At 52.5% G+C, this 16,888-nt stretch overlaps 2 protein-coding genes across 3 annotated transcripts in view; both read left to right on the plus strand.

The window, feature by feature from the left end:
* The first annotated feature begins 632 nt into the window (after window positions 1-632).
* Window positions 633-16,888, plus strand: part of HOXB3 (homeobox B3) — a 40,658-nt gene continuing 24,402 nt past the window's right edge. Inside the window, exon 1 of the mRNA XM_032457829.1 lies at window positions 633-650. The gene's annotated coding sequence lies outside the window, so the exon portion shown is untranslated. The remainder of the gene's footprint in view (window positions 651-16,888) is intronic.
* On the plus strand, window positions 12,259-16,881 carry HOXB4 (homeobox B4). Of its 2 annotated transcripts, XR_004311835.1 has the most exons (3): window positions 12,259-12,936; window positions 13,779-14,682; window positions 16,816-16,881. XR_004311835.1 is itself a non-coding variant. In XM_032457835.1 (2 exons), exons 1-2 carry the CDS (start codon window positions 12,480-12,482, stop codon window positions 14,075-14,077), a joined length of 756 nt encoding a protein of 251 aa, XP_032313726.1. In that variant the 5' UTR covers window positions 12,259-12,479; the 3' UTR covers window positions 14,078-15,327. The 2 variants fall into 2 exon arrangements, 1 of the variants encoding a protein (XP_032313726.1); XM_032457835.1 differs by lacking the exon at window positions 16,816-16,881 and having other exon boundaries at window positions 13,779-15,327.

The following is a 16,888-nucleotide window of genomic DNA, read 5'->3' on the forward strand; positions in this document are numbered from 1 at the left end:
CCCTCAGTCTTCTCTACACCTATTAAGGGCTTGCTCTCTCCAGGGGTCCAACTGACCTCCCCTCTTAACTAGGAGCTGGGGCGCATCCTAGAAAACCCCTGGTTCCCCCATCAGCTGGACTGGCCCAGGGCCAGGGCCCAGTCCTCCTCTGTCCAAGTCAGCCTCCACCCTGCGCACAAGAGTCAAGTCTGGACACTTACCCGGTCAATCCCTTCCAGCTTGGCCCAACTTCTTACAGGACTTGGGGGGAGGGGGAACTGGTGAGGAGGCAGCCGAGGGTTGTGGAGGCTCTACTGGGCCCTCCTTCCTCCTCACCCCTTGACTTTGTCCCCCTTTGTCCATAGCAAACTATCCCAAAAGTCGCTATGACATTTAGATGTCAAATGGATAGGGGTTTTATCTTGAAGTTAGATCGTAAAAATCGCCGAGAAGTCAGACAGATACCCCTCACTGGCTCGAGAAAGTCACGTGAGGTCCATAAAGTTAGTTTTATGGTTTTGGGGAGTTGACACCGCGCGGTATATTTCACATTCTCCAGAATGTTAAGTGACACTTTAACTGCTCGCCGTGGTGGGGAAGGGGGCAGAGGTAGGTGAGCGCTCTCCCAGCCCAGAAGGCGGTGGCGGCAGCCCAGGCCCAGCTCTCCCGCAGTAAGTCGCTTCCAGTTTTCGCTTTTCTCCTCGCGATTGTGGGGCTGGGAATTGGGGGAAGGAAATCTTACCTCCAGCAGGGCTGTAGGGTGATAAGTGGGGCAAGTTGAGTCTGCTTTTTATACCAAGTTCTGACAAGTTGGGTGTCTGAAGTGGGGGCACTCAGTTCAGTTTGATAAGGCCTCTGAGGTCGGGGGTGCTTGGTTTTATCTGCGGGGGCGTCTGACTCTTTGTGGGGAAAAGGCTCGTGTGGGTCCCTTCAGTGACCTTGGAAATTTAGGGGGCAAAAAGGAGGGGTGTGTATTGCTGAAAGGAGGACCCCCATGTGGGGGGCCACTTCACTACTAGATATCTTCAGACAGACATCTCTCCACCCCCAGGAAAGAGACTTTATGACATTCATTTGTCAGGGGTGTGAGGGGGTGCGCTGCTGGGCACTTTTATCTGGATCCATCTGAGCTGAGAAAAAGCACCCGAAAGGCTAAAGCAGCTGCTGTGGGCTGCCTTGTGCTGGGGCACTCTTTGGCTTTCAGATCTTTGAACCCCACGAAAAGGGGGTACACACCCTCTCTTCTCCATGACCTCATCAGGGCTGTCCGGGACAGGGAGTGCAGCACCTTTGCACCCAACTTCAGCCTATTGGTCCCAAGCCAACCTTCCGGCTTGGCTCTAAGTAGGGTCCTGAGGCTCAAGTGGGGAACAGACAGAGGGGGCATTTCCCTCAAATCCAAAACCTAATTCCGGGCCAGGAGCAGGCAGAAGGGGAGAGCTTCCTTTTTTGTCTTGAGGTGTTAGGTGTTTAAGTAGATCCCTGGCAAGCCCTCTAAAAATAAATGTGCTGAAGATCACAGACCCCAACTGATTGGAAAAAAGGGGGGGATTTAGGAGCTGGGAGAGAAAATGGGAAAGGTGCTCTCTTTCCTCTCTTCTCCTTTCTTCTTCTCTCCCTTTCAGAGCCTAAAGGCCCCTTCGTTTTTGTGGCACCACAAACCAGAGGGATTTCATTATTTGACCCCAGGAGGTCCGTTATTTTTTTAGGATAAGTCACCCTCCTTCTGAAAGCCAGAGGCATCTTCCTCAGCAAATTTTAAGACATATGAGGGTCAACCATGATATCATTCCTACTTTTGCCAGCTCACCATCTCTAGAGTCAGTTCACCAACTCCCGTTGTCCCTGGAACTGGACATGTGGCACCTTAAGGGGCTTCTAATCTGTGGAACAAGGAGAGGGTCACAAGATGCCTTCTGTTTCATAGTAAAGAAAGTCTGTGCTCTCTCCCCATCTCCTCTCTGCTCCCTGAGCTGTCCAATCCCTGCCGGGATCTGACTTGCAGGAGACCCTTCACAGGCTTTGAGTGCAAAGAGGACAGAGAGCTTGGGGTCCTCACCTTGGTTTGAAGACACAACTCCCCAAGAATGATGGGGTATTTGTATCCCTTGGGAAGGAGACTCTAGTCAGCTCCCAAAGGATGTCAAGCACCATTTAAAATAATTCTAATCAATTTTGCAGGTACAACTTCTGCAGGCTTCCTCTCTGGACAAGGCAAATGGGTTGAATGAGGTGCAAAGGAAGAGTGCAGTGGGGGCAGAATCTGACCTGGGGCCTCCAGGGAAACCCCAGTCCTGTTGTGCCCCTGGCCTCACTCTAATGCTGCCACTCTCTCTGAGAAACCTCAGACCACCCCCCCCAAGGCTTGCCCCTGAAGATTTTTTTGGCCCCCTCCCACATTAGTTCTGCAAAGTCTGATAAACAGTGTGTGGGGCCAGCAGCCCAGGGACATCTGCTGGGCATATCTAGACAGATTTTCCGGAATGGCAAAGAGCAGCCCCTGGCTTCCGCTGCAGAAGCCACAATTCTTGGAAGGGTCTTCTCCGGCTCTGAGCGATCCTGCCTGGAGAAGATGCCGCCCTAGCTGGGCTTTCCTGTTCTCCACTTCGAGTTCTCTGGGCAATGTCTCCCCTGAACTGCAGCCAGGATGCAATGGGGGAGGGGATGAGAGTTTCCAAATGGTTTCTGGTGCAAAGGAACCCTCTCTGCCCCAGACCGGCATCCTCTTCTCCTGTCTTCCCCAAGACAATCTGCGGTAAAGCTGCTCCTTTCTCTCCTTCTCTATCAGATTCCCCTTTCTGGCTGAGTCCAAGCCCCAGCCTTCTGAGGTGCAGGCCGGCCAAAGCCCTTATGCCCATCCCTCCAGACCCTTCACCTGGGGCAGGGCGCAGGAAGCCAGCAGCTAGAGGGTAAGACTGCACTTTTTCCCTCTGAGGCCAGCTTGACCACCACTCAATGGACAATTTAATTTTGTTTGGTTTCGTTTGGTTATTTTTTGGTTTTGTTTTTTGTTTTGTTTTTTGTTTTGTTTCTCTGAGGCCGCCGGGTGGGAGGAAGTATAAAGAAGTGTAAACAGGAAAGCCAGCCAGGCCTGGAGTTCCAAGTGCCCATATTTCATCGGCTTCCTCTCCGTAACTGCAGCGGGGACACTTAACTCTTCCCTGGCTGTGAGACGTATTCACCGGGGTTAGGGGAGCAGAGTGGGGGGGGGGGGCAGGATCCAAGTGGAAGCTCCTCTCTCAGGCTGCTTCCTTGAAATCTGGTTGCTGGGGTGGAAGCCAAGGATTCAGAGCAAGGGAGAGAACACACTGCTTAGCACAATCCCCCAAACTCAGCTCCTGCCAGGACAGAGCAGAGAAGGCTGTAGCCTGCATGGGCTTCTCAATTTGGGGCCCAACCCCACCAACCAAGGAGGACAGGGCTAGCAAGAACCCCTCCCCTCTTTTAGGGGAGAGCCCACTGGTCACCATCTCCATATTCGGAGTTTCTCAGAGTAATCAGATTTTGAGGCTAGGATCTGCCCACAGCGGGATTTATCGATTGCTGGAGCACTGTTTCCCATCCATATTAATTAACCCAGACACCGCCTGGAAACCAAGCTGTTTGGGGAGGGGGAGAGGAGAAATGGGGGCCCTTAAGGAGAATGGACATTTCTCCCTAAGAGGCGCCCCTGGGGCCCAGATTGGAGAATCGATCCCCACAAGAAACATGTGTCTTCCCCAAGTTCCTTGTTCCTCAACTTCTCAGCAAGGGTTAGTGTGACTTACTCTTCCACAGTCTGACTCCACACACGTCTTTAAACACCTCCAAGGCCCAACACTTCCTTGTCAGAGTGAGTTTGCCCCAGCACTCAGATGGATGGATCCTCTGCTGGTTGGATGTTCTCAGCAGGACCTTTCTAGAAGGGTTAATGCCTCCTCCCCACCTTCCTTTCAACTCCCCAAAGTAGAAACTTTTTATGGTTTTCCAGCTTGTTTTTAGTGTTTGTTGTTGGTGGTAGTGATAGCCTTCCCCTTCCTCCTGCCCCTCCCTCCAAAAAGTGATTAAAATCTGTTAAAGGATTTAATTAAGAGAGTTAAATGAAAAGGAAGGAGGCGCAAATGAGTTGGGGGAAAAAACCCACACGAAAGCTATTCTCAACGATTAAATCGCCATTTTAACAATATAATGGAGTTTGCATCCTGAAAGGGGAAATCAACGCTCATATCTCATCAATAATTCATAGAGTCCGGGATCACGCAGAGGTCAGCAGACGGGGCCGGAGCGCCAGCCTACTTGGGGCTCTAAGCCTCAGCCTGCCGTATACATTAAGCGCCGCCGGCCACCGCTGCCACCTCTGCCTCCCTGCCCGTTGGGGGCAGGCCCACAGGTTTAAGCCTACTTTTCCTTCTTTTGTCGAATTTACTGAGACCCAAATTTTGGGCTCCAAAAGGAAGTAGGGGATTTAGGAGGCAGGAGAGAACTGGACTTCCCAGCAATCCTGGACCTGTCAGACCCTGAATAGCAACACTTCCTAAGTTTTAATCCTATTCTCTCTCCCTTCTTTCTCCTATGTTTTTAGGCACTGTCTACCCTGTCTCTTCTCCCTAAATCTCCTCTTGGAGAGGAAAATGTGCTCTTTGCAGCATCCCTTAGCTTCTCCTCCCTGGAAACATCTCCCAGGCAGCATGGCCATGCTCTGGCCTTGCTCTCTGAGTGGATTCGGGCTAAGCCGCCAGAGCTGTGGCCTCTGAGCGAGGCAACTGGCTTTGGTTGCCACAATCCCTGGCTTCGGAGCGCTGCGGAGTAGGGATGAGTGCATCTAGGGAGGAAAGTTACCTCGCAGGCACCCGTCCCGCTTGCCTAGCTAGGGGATGACCCAGACCAGGTGGGAAGGAGAGGACTCAGCCTGAAAAGAAGCTTTTAGGGGAGCAGAAGAGGGAAAGTCTCAGCATGTGGAAGTGTCTCCTCTTTGGGGCTTGGAGGCATGATGGAGTACATTTCTTGTTCCAGTCTCCCCTTCTCTCTAGTATGTCTCTCTAACTCACTCTCTTTTCTGTTTTCCGACCCCTAAGTGACCGTACAGCAGGAGAAACGAAATCCTTCCCTGTGAGAGGTGGGGGCCTGGGAGGCTGTATTTGGGAACAAGGGAAACCGAAAGAGCGCTGGTTGCCCCGCGGCCGCTGTGCTGGCCGAGAGGCAGAGGCTGTAACGTCCCCGAGCTGCCAGTAGAGTCCGCCTTAGACCAAGTTCACAGCCAGGCTGGAGCCTCCGAGGCGCCAGCGAGCGGCGGCGCAAGGTGGCCCCGGGACCGCTGGGCCTCGCATAGCCTGGATACTGAGCTCTCTCTCCAGCCTTTTGGCGCCTGTGGCCCCCTCCGCTCCCAAGGAACACTTGATCCAAGCTCTCTCCACTCTTCACCCCAGAAACACCCTTGTCCAGGTCAGCCCATTCTATGGCTTCCCATATGTTCTCTCGCCCAGCAACCGCGGCCCCACTCTTGGGGACAAGAATGGAGAGGGGTGCGTCATCAAAAGCTCTTCCAAGCAACCTAACAGGAGAGACCGGTGGAAATGCGGGAAGTGGTTTTTAAAAAGCCGGAAATGGAGTCAGCATCTTTTTCCGAGGAGGAGTTATTTCATAATAATAATAATTAAAAAAAAAACCTACTGCTCTTCCCCAGGTCTAAGGCCCTTGTGGGGGGCGGGGGCGAGGGGGGCGAGGGGGGAAGGGCAGGGAAGGCATTTTGCGCTTGGGTTTCTGCAGCCGGCGCAGCAGAATGAGACCCTGGGCGGTGAGGCCAGCGTTATTGCCAGAGGGGTCGCAAAGTTGGAGGGTCAAAAGTTTACCGCGTGCGTGAGCCGGCCGCGGCGGCGTCTAGCGGCGGGGGCGGGGGCGGGGTGGGAGAGGGAGGGGAGAAGGCGGGGTGTGTGTGTGTGTGTGAAGAGAGAAGAGAGCGAGCAAGGGATGCTCGAGGTAAGGAAGACTTGTGGGCTCGGGCAGTGGGGGAGCGGAACTGGGGAGCGGGAGAGGCTGATATCTGGGGAAGGAGAAACAGAGAGGAAGAAACCTTCCTCCCCAAACCGGCTCTGGTGGGGTGGGGATTGGCAGAAAAGGAAGAGCTCTGGGCATGGTCAAACCTCTGCGCAATTTTCTCTCCCAAAGATAACCTTTGAGTCACCATATAAAATTTAATTAAAACCTACCCAGCCGCACGCATTTAAAAAATCCAATTACCCACACGTCCTTGCAGGACGTTTGGTGGGGCCAAAGAAGTCTTCCAAGGTGAAGACCTGATTCCCACCAACATCAGCTCCACCAGGCTTCCCCTAAAGGGGCCAAACATCTGGCTTCCCCAACTCCCCCTCCCTCAGACAGGCCTGTTTTTCAGCGATTCCTAACCCCCAGGCTGTGTCCAGGCAGCTGGAGCCCATGACCGTGGGCCAGGACTGGAAGGAGTTTAAAAACTCCCATCCCTCTTTCCAAATTGCTTGGGTTTAAGAACTTGGATATCGAAAGGTTAGCTTAATTCTCTCGCTGTCTCCCCAACCTACATTTGTATGTTCATCCAGATTCCCTCTCTTCCTATTTCAAGGAGGGAGGGGAAATTAGAAGGAAAAATACTGAATGGCCTCACAGAGATCTTTGTAATTGGAATTGAAACAGGCGACCTGAAATGAACCTTGAATCCATGCATTAAGCTTAGCTCATAAGTAAAATGCTTAGAGAGACTCTGTAATTATAACACCAGGGCATATGCTTATTTGGGGGCTTTAAATGACTGTTTGTTGCATTATGAGATGTCATCATACTCTCTTCTAAGCATTTAATATAGGAGGTACACTCTGGGTGTTTGTCCTTCCAGGATAAAGATAACCTGAGTTTTCATAAAGATGTCTTTTGAAATATGCCCAGAAGAGACATGGTTTAATGTCAAATTTCAAATTAATTTGACCCCAGTCTTCGACTAAAACAACTAGAGTTCTCATTTCTATTCAGTTGGCAAGTTCTTCTGGGGAGTCAGGCCAGTAAGGAATTCCTGGGGTCCAGAGGAGGTAGAGGTCAAAGCCTAAACCAGAGAATCTATCTCTTTCTGTTCCTACTCAGTCTCTTTTTCCTACATTCCAGGACAGAATATTAGCAAAGTAATGGTTCTGTGGAATGACTGAAACAGCCCAAGGCCCTGGGCTGGAGGGGCCTCAGAATGAGGAAAGGGAGTCCTCTGCCAGCCCAGGCCAAGCTGGGTGCCTTGAGACGCTGTCTCAGACTTGCCAGTGCTAGAGGGATACCCCCTAGCAGACACTCCCTAGATCTGAACTGGGTGGAAGGGGAGTCACCTGACCTAATTCTCCTGGTTCCTTGGAGGTTGGAGAAAGGGGGAAATGTGTTGTTGGCAGTCCACCCATTTCTAATACTGGAGGGACAAACCAAAGAAAATCTCAAGTATTTTTAACACCTTTTTGGTTTGCTTCTGAACTTCCTTGTGGTGGTGCTGGGGTAAGCAAAGGAGTTACTGTACAGATGAAAAGTCGTTTTAAGCAAAAATGGAGGTGGGGAGGATGTTGTTTGATTTTTAAAGTAGAATTAAAACCTCTGACAGCCAAGTCCCCAGCTTTGATGAGTGCAGTTCAGTCCCTCTCTCAGGATTCTCCTCTCTGTCTTCCCCAAACCTGCTGGCCAAATCTCAGTGCCAGGAGGTGAAGCGGTCATTCCTGGGGCCCTGAAGCCTCCAAAGTTTTGGCAGAAAGGGGTGTCTCTCTGACATTGGAGGAGGGAATAAAGCAGATGGGGTGGACAGTGTGGGTGGGAATACTGGCTCTGCCAGTGCAGCCGTTTATAGGGGAGGCAGGAGGGAAGGGGGCTCTGGTTCAGGCCTGCTCACTGGAACCCAGATCCCCACATTTCCACTTCTTCAGGTGCCAGCCATAAAGGGAACTCTTTGATGTCCTACCCTCTCCCTCTTTGTCTGGGAACCAGAGCTGACAAAAAATATAGGAATGATGGCGTATCAAACCGGGGGCGGGGCCGGGCTGAGTCCTATCCGAATGGGACTGTTAGGGTCTGGGGGTTGGGTGAAGGGAAAGAGAAGGTTCTGGCAAAAAGTAGAGCTGGAGAGGATGAGCTGAATCAAATTCCTTACTCTGTCATTTTTCTCCCAAGTAATGACCTGCGCAAAATTCAATATGACCGAACGGACTGCGCGAGCGTATTATAGTAACTGCCTGCTCGTGGGGGAGGCCCGAGAGGGGTGAAACGCAGGTCACGGCGTCTAAAAATTATTAAAATGTTCGAGAGCTTCGTGACGTGTCTAGCTGTTTAACAAAGACTGCCAGAGTATGAGATTAATACGAAAACTTGCTCTTCACAAACAAAAACCCAAAAAAAGTCTTGCTCCGGCCACCAAGGGGGCTCGCAGCTCCTCTGCCCGCCGCCGCGGCTCGGTTTTCCGGATGCACAATAGTGGACCAGGGCGAGCTCGGCGGCGGCCGGGCGGGCGCGGGGAGCGGCCGGGCGAGGACTCCTTCCCGCTCCCCTCCCGGCCTTCGGCTCCTCCCCGGCGGCCGGTGTGGCCCGGCCTGGGGCTCGCCTCCTCGGCCCTGGCCCTGCGGTTTCCCTCCGTCCTCGCAGACAAAAGGTAGCCGAGGCCGCGCAGGCTGGGCAAGCACGGGACGGCGAAGGGGGCCGAGCAGCGAGAGGTCACTCCAGCAACCTGTGGCTGCCAGAGAAGGTGGCCGGCGGGCCAGCGAGCCACCCAGAGCGCCTGGGAGGTGGCTCTGTAGGCGCGCGCCGAGCCTTGGCTCTTTTTTATTTTTACTCTCATGCGTATGATGATAGTATTCTCCGGAGGTGAAGGGGAGAGGCGGCCTCTTGCTCTGGTGGACCCCGTCTCTCGGGAGTCGCTGATAAACATTGTCCACCCATTTCGGAGGGACGGGCTGGGGTGGGCGGTGCGGTGCCTCGGTAGGATGGGCAGGTGGCGGCTCCCAGCGCGCAAAAGAGAAAATCTCCACTTTCAGTCATACCCAGCAACCCCTCCAGGCTCTGCCTCCCATCCCTCTCACTTGGAGTGATGGGGCACCTGGGCTGCATCTCTGGTGAAGTGTAGAGCAGTAGAGAGGCCCGGTGGCCAGCCCAGCGGCCCTCCTCAAATTCCAAAAAGCCGATGAGTTGGACGGGTTTCAGGGAGCAGAGGAGTTTAGAAGGATAGGAGATACGGGGTTGGTGGGGAGGAGCCTCGCCAGTTGGAAAGGGTCATGGAGCCCCTCATAAAGTGACCTTTGACAAGACTTGGAAGGCCCTACTTGAGGCTGGGGGTCTGATGGGGGTCCGACCCACACATTTGGTCTGTGGGTCCAGGGCCAGGTGCCAGTCTCCCTGAGTGACCGAATAGGGGTCTCTTGGCAAAGATAACTATGGTATTATAGTCCGTGTGTGTGTGTGTGTGTGTGTGTGTGTGTGTGTGTGTGTGTCTGTGTCTGTGTCTGTGTGTCTGTGTGTCTGTGTCTGTGTCTGAGAGAGATTTAAAAAATATTTCTGAGTCCAGCCTGGTTTGGTGTTAGAAATCAGGCCTGGAGGCCAACATTGGCTTCCAACAATCTAGTTTTGGGATAGAAAATTAGAAGGTGTCTGGATTAAGTTGCTGGCAGGTGGAAGCTCTCCTCCTACCCACCTGCAAGGGTCCCAGTACTGGAGACAGGCAGAGACCTTTGGAGTATGGTGGTTAGAGGGTTGTTTTTGGTACTGTTGATGTGTTTGTTAAAGAAATTGATATTATCCTGACTTGTTCACTAGGGATGCAAGTATTTCTCAGATCTAAAGAGGTGAGTGGGGAATCTGGGTGGCGAAAAGTCTCCCCTCACCTTGTGAAGGCCCTCAGCTTTCAGTCTAGGACTCATTTCCCTCCAGCTCAATCCCCAGTCTCCCAGCTTAGTAAATTCAGTGGTTACTGGGAGCCTCAGGATGTTTCTTTGACAAGCCCAAATGTCCCAGGTTTCCCAGATCCCCATTTTGGTCCCACTGCCAGCAACCCTAGCAGGTGGCTGGGTGAGCAAGTTTAGACAGAGAGCCAGCCTGGAGCTGGGGCGGGGGGGGGGGGAATGGGGTTCCTCCTCACACTTTGGCTATCATCCCCTTTTTCTGGTCCCAGGAGGTATTGGGGGTTGGGAGGGGCTAGACTATCATCTGGTTGCATCTTTTATGGTTCCTCATCGCCCTCATTCGGAAATGAAATGCCTTTGATCTTTTTCTCAGGTTGTAAACGGAATTGCCCGTCATTAAATATCCGGGGCCCCATCTGCTTGGTCTCCTAGCATTTTTCTTTACAGCTGTTTCTCTTTTTACCATTGAATTTTTCCAAAAGGACTTTTATGACACCCCCTTCACACCCAGCCACCTCTCTCTCTTCCCTTTGCTGAGAGGCGCCTTGGAAAATATCTAGATATTCGTTTGATCGCAAACTAAAGGCTTCGAGAGGAGCGGAGTTGCCGATTGGGGTTTTGTTTTTCTTAAAAAAAAAAAAAAAAAAGTAAAAGTCCTGGGGGGAGGGGAGGGGCGCGAGGGCACCCAGAAGGGCCTAGTTCTGACTACACCGCCCCTCCGCAGCCTCAGGATGACCCTTCCTCCTTTTGTGCTTAGCTAATGTTTACATCTCATAATTCATGCGCCGCGGAGAGTTGCGCAGCGGCCCAGAGGTTCGCGTCCCCTTCTCGGGACCGGCTGCTTCTATCTCTAATAGAAGAGAAAGAGGGTTGAAAACATCGTAATCCCAAGAATGGACCCGCAGTGCCTTTTCCTGCTCCCAGAGCTCAAAACTAGAACAAAACGAAATAAAATCAAAGCACTCAAACCACATCCCAAACGAAGAACGCTCGGAAAGTAGGAGGACTGGAAAATTTCTGGGCCAAGAAGATCTATCTGTCTTCTGTATATACCCTGTAGATCCGAATTTGTGTAAGGAATTTTGTGGTCACAAATTCGTATCTAGGGGAATATGTAGTTGACATAAACACTCCGCTCATTTTTTTCCTAGAAGAAAAAAAATTTTTTTCTAAATGAGGACCATCCAGTGACTGACCACACGAAGACTCCTTCCTTTTTCTTTCTTCCTCTTTCTTTTCCTCCCTCAACTGGTTAGAGAAGAAGGAATCATCTACCGGAAATCTTCCCATGCCTGCCCTTGGCAGCCTTGGTCTCTTTTCACTTCTCTTAAAAGGTTAATGTTGTTGCTGATGATTTTTATTTTATTATCTCCCTCCAACCCACCTATTCCCTATTTGGGGCTCAGGGAGACTTCACCGAAAATCCGGTAAAAATGACGGTTGTCTTCAGCGTGTCCAAGCAAAGGAAATTCGCTTTTCAAACGGATGCCGAGGTCGCCTTTCCGTTTGGGTTCAGAACAAGATGCCCTGGAAATATGCGATTATCAAGGGGTGTTACTGTGTGGGGGTCGCCCGTCCATCCTATTCCCCAGCATCACAAGGATGTGAGATTTCTGCCCGCTCAGGAGGCAGCTGCATTAGCGGCAATTAGAACGACCTGATGCCGTGGTTAGCGTTACTCCAGCGGTTCTGGAATTAGCAAACTGCTATTCAATGTGCTCTCAAAAGTTGGAGGTTTTTCACTCCAGAGCTCATGTTCAGTGTGGGGAACCAAGTCGTTTCTCCTGGCTTGGGCCGCGTGGGGTAAGGGGAGGAGTGGATAGGCGAGGGGAACAGACGGACTGACTGACACAGTCAAACTAATAGCGCAGCTAAATGCGATTTGGAAGGCGAGGTCTCCCCGAATTAGTGCATGAATTTCCTATCGATCCGCCCGCGGTTCCATTCATCTCTGACAAGTCCCTCTGTGCACCCGCCTGCTTGCTCCAACGCCTCCTCTCTCACTCCCTACCCCTCCCCGTTCGGCTGCAGAGAAAAGCCCCACGCTTAGTGCCTCTCCCCCGTGTGGGTTCCCCTCTCCAGGCAGAGCCCCTAGTCTACCTCTCACTTAACTCCCTGCACAGACGCTGGGTGCAGTGTCTCCCTTCCGTCGTGAGGAGGGCCTGGGGGCCTAAGGAAGGCAGGGAATGCCCGGCGGAGGGGAGACAGGACAGGAGGGGTCACATCCGGAGCCCCAACTTCTGAGGGGATCCAGGGATGGCGCTCTGCCCAGCGCCCCAACAGGCCCTGGGGTGGCAACCTGCTTGGTCGCTATCCCTCTCTCTCACTCCCTCCCTTTTCCCCCGAACCGGGAAAGCCAGGCGTGGAGGCGGTCGCCCCGCAGGAGCCCTATGTAAATCCTGGTGCTGGGTGGGTGGGGAGGGGGAAGAGAAGGGGAAATAAACCTCTTTGGCTGGAGTAGGGTCCGGGTGAGCAGATTTCCTTATCCGGGAATCGCAGGCGGGGCGGCCATTGGCTCCAAAGATCACGTGGGCCCCTAACTTTGTTCACTTGACAGTAAGTAGGAGGGCTTTCGGAAACAGGAAAACGAGTCAGGGGTCGGAATAAATTTTAGTATATTTTGTGGGCAATTCCCAGAAATTAATGGCTATGAGTTCTTTTTTGATCAACTCAAACTATGTCGACCCCAAGTTCCCTCCGTGCGAGGAATATTCACAGAGCGATTACCTACCCAGCGACCACTCGCCAGGGTACTACGCTGGCGGCCAGAGGCGAGAGAGCAGCTTCCAGCCGGAGGCGGGTTTCGGGCGGCGCGCGGCGTGCACCGTGCAGCGTTACGCGGCCTGTCGGGACCCTGGGCCCCCGCCGCATCCGCCACCACCCCCGCCGCCCCCGCCACCGCCCGGCCTGTCCCCTCGGGCTCCTGCACCGCCGCCCTCCGGGGCCCTCCTCCCAGAGCCCGGCCAGCGCTGCGAGGCGGTCAGCAGCAGCCCCCCGCCGCCTCCCTGCGCTCAGAACCCCCTGCACCCCAGCCCGTCCCACTCCGCGTGCAAAGAACCCGTCGTCTACCCCTGGATGCGCAAAGTTCACGTGAGCACGGGTGAGTGCGTGGGCACCCTTTCCCCCTCCCACCCCAACGCTTTTACACCAAAGGGACCTCGGAGGCATGGGGCGGGGGTTGGGGGGAGAGCCAATTGTCCCCGCTATAAACTCGCCATTGCCGGAGATTTACGGTCGCCTGTTTTCAGAGTCACATAATTACATCCCCCATAAATTTTTATGGCCGGGTGGGCCCCGCGCCTTTGAAGTCGGTTCCCCATCCTCTTTGCCATTCCCACCAGCGACTTTTTCACCAGGGAGATGCAGTCTCAGTGAAGTTGGAAATTGAGGAGGGGTGTAGAGGTGGGGGAGGAGAAGGGGGAGGAGGTAATCTGTATTTAAACGGAGAGTTGAGTCAACTCCCAGTATTTATTTTTTCCTTTCTTTCCTCTAGTCTGGCTTCTTGGCTTGAGAAGTGGGCAAAAGTTTTTACTGGGGGCAGGCACTGTTTGGAATCTGAGCAGAGAGGGTGGGAACTAACAGAAGAAAGCCCTAGTGAAGCCCTCCTCCCTTTTTCACCCCTCATTCTCCCATCCCAGGCTCCAAGCCAAGTGGAGGGAGAGAGGAGGGATTGAAACTTCCTGAAGATTCTCCCCCCTCCCCACCCCAGACACCCAAACAACAACGTCGAGACCACACAACCCTCCAAAACTTAGAAATCTTTTTCTCTTCCTGGGGTCCCGCTTTCTCTTTCGTCCCCACCCCCTCCGGAGGAAGAAGAGGTGGTGGGAGAGGGAGGGAGGGAGGGAGGGAGACACTGTGTTAGCTGGAAGAAAGGGCTCTCCCTCCTCCCTTTCGGGGCAATAAAACTTTCTCTTTCTCCCTGTCTCTGTGTGTGTCCAGTAAACCCCAATTACGCCGGCGGGGAGCCCAAGCGCTCTCGGACCGCCTACACTCGCCAGCAGGTCTTGGAGCTGGAGAAGGAATTTCACTACAACCGCTACCTGACGCGGCGCCGGAGGGTGGAGATCGCCCACGCGCTCTGCCTTTCTGAGCGCCAGATCAAGATTTGGTTCCAGAACCGGCGCATGAAGTGGAAAAAAGACCACAAGTTGCCCAACACCAAGATCCGCTCGGGTGGCACCTCAGGCCCAGCCGGAGGGCCCCCTGGCCGGCCCAACGGAGGCCCCCCTGCGCTCTAGTGCCCCCCGCATGGGAGCCGAGAACCTCGGGGCGGGGGTGGGTTCCGTGCGCGGGGAGGGGGTTTGTGGGGAGATGCGGGAGGGGACCCTAGGGCCTGGGCCCTGAAAAGCCTACCTGCCCTCCCCCCACTTTGTCTATTTACACGAATAAATGCAGAGGAGGGGGGAGGGGAAGCTTTATTTATAGAAATGACAATAGGGAGCCGGACAAGGCCCCCCAGAAGCAAGGTTCAAGTCTCTGGCTTTCTTCCTTAAAAAAAAAAAAAAAGAAGAAGAAGAAGAAGAAGGAAGAAAGAAAAAGAAAGAAATAGGAGGAGGCTGCACTCCTCGTTTTCAGCTTTGGCGAAGATGGATCCACGTTTCATCTTTAATCACGCCAGGCCCAGGCCCATCTGTCTTGTTTACTCTGCCGAGGAGAGGACGGGCCTCGGTGGCGACCATTACCTCGACACCCGGCTAACAAATGAGGCCCGGCTCGGCCGCCACCGCCTCCGCTGCTGCCGCCGCTGCTGGAAGACAGCCTGGATTTTCTTTCTTTGTCCCCCATTCCTGACACCCAGCGAAAGCACCCTCTGACTGCCAGATAGCGCAGTGTTTTGGCCACGGTAACACACGCACACAACCTCCCTCCCACTCCGTGCCCTCTCAGGGGGACGCTGACCGCTCACCCCTTGCACGCGGGGCTGGGGAAGGGGCAGCAGGAAGGGGGCAAGCTGAGGCGGGGGGCGGCCTCGGCTTCGCAGGAGCAGGGCAGGGCAGGGCAACTGAGTCTGAGAGAAAGAAAGAGAGAGACCTAGAGAACAAGGGGGCCTTCCTCTGGAAGGTCAAGCCATTCCTGGCGGGCTGACGGGGCAGTTGAGTTCTGGGAGCTGGGCACAACCCTCTTGCCAGTCTGGAGTTGTACAGGGGAGGAGGCCTTTTCTCCTAGACAGGAAATGAATGTGAAACTAGGAAATAAAATGTGCTCTTCCCATCTGGGAGATGATGTTACAGAGACCTCTCCCATAGTTTATCATTGTTGCATTGATTATTATTATTATTATTATATTATTATTAATTATTATTATTATTATTATTATTATTATTATTTTATGTGATGTGCTTCCTCTCTCCTATTCTTTCTGACATTCCAAACCAGGCCCCTTCCTAGTTCTGGGGCCATGTGAGTCTAGAACCCTTCGTTGGTGTGAAAATGTGTGTCCTGTACAGAGTGACAATAGAAATAAATGTTTGGTTTCTTGTGACCAGCACGGCGTGTTTTTGTTGAAACCTTGTTGTAACGATGCAGATGAATGCCACCCAGCATATATTTTTAAGCACCCCAGCCCATTCGGCCTCACATTGTATGTGGTTGAGGAATTTTTTCAAAGGGTCCAATGGGAATTTCTATCTCAGAGGACTCCAAATCGTGGTAGCTGGTTGGTTTTCCTTTTTGGGTGGATGTGTTTTGTTTGGGGCTTTTAATTTTTTCCCTGTAGTCCAAAAATGCACTGAGAGGACTGGGAGGGCTGATTCCAATCCCTAATGGGGGGAAAATGTTTCATTGTAGGACACAAGAGGCTTAAGTATGGCAAAGGCTTTCATATTGTGATTTATTTGTCATAAGCAAATAAAATGCGGTTAAGCCATCTCCTTCTAGACAGACGGCTCTTTGCTTATTAAAGTTCCGAGAGAGGATTCTGCGTGGCCAGCCTCTTTCCTCCCGTGTAAGAAGGTATCGTTTTCCTCTGAGGTGTTTAAGGTTTTAATGAGTCTAATTTTTTGCACAGATGTTTCTGGGTGTTTGCAGGTTTTCAGAGTATTTTTATATTACAAAGGAGCTAGCCGGTGCCATAGCTCAAACTCTGACAAGCAAATAGATAATCAAGAAGACAAATGGCCTCTTTTGTGAAGCCCTGCTCCTGTATTAATTTTCATTTTCTTTCTCATAGAAAGTATCGAAAGTACGACTGGGGACCAAATAGCTTTCTGTCTCTGAGGTCCCAGTCACCCCTAGAATGGAGTGGGGGAAGGGGATGGGGGTGCAGGTGACCCTCAGAAGCTCTGTCAGGCTTGGGCCGCTTTGGGACAGCACCCAAGAGAAGTTGTAAGGTCTGGGGTCTCCAGCCTCAGCACTCTGGTCCTGTGGTAGCCCTTGGTACAGCCATCCTGCCTCCCAAAAACTCCAGGCTCCGGAGAGTATATGCAATTAAAAGTCGTTTTTTGGTCCCGTTTCCCTTCAGAAAATAAAAATAGCCAATTCCACCAGCGCATTTTATTGTTGTTTGTTTTGTGTTGCTCTGGAGTGTAGTGCCTGGGCATTTGAGGCTGGGTAGGGCCTGGGTCAGACCGGGCCGGGGTTCACCAAGTGGGTAGGGGCGTTTGAAATGCCCATTTCACTGCTGCAGGGAGACTCCTAGCAAATTGCCCAGACCTGGAAGATGAGAGCGGCGGGCTTTGTTTTCGGTGGAATCGCGGTGTGATGTTTAGCTTCCAGGGGATGCGGCCTCCCTTCCCTTCCAGAGGGGGAACTGTTCTTAAAAAGCATATGCACCCCCTCAGGAATGTCTCTATAGAACCAAATCAAAGCTGCTCTTAGGAAGGTATGAATAGAATAAAAAAAGATTTCTATGGAGCTTAAAGTTCACAGCCATTCTGTGTAGACAAGAGCTAAGAAAAATGTGAGAATTATACAGAAAACCATTAATCACTTCTTTTCTTTAAATACGTATCCTCTCTCCTTTGTTATTATTCAACAGCAAATCTCCGCAGACCGGCTGTTGGGGGAAAAAAGTGTTAGCTGCCACTCCCGGATCTGCGAGGGGGAAAAAA

Source organism: Camelus ferus, chromosome 16 (assembly GCF_009834535.1).
Source record: "Camelus ferus isolate YT-003-E chromosome 16, BCGSAC_Cfer_1.0, whole genome shotgun sequence".
NCBI classification, from domain to species: Eukaryota; Metazoa; Chordata; class Mammalia; order Artiodactyla; family Camelidae; genus Camelus; species Camelus ferus.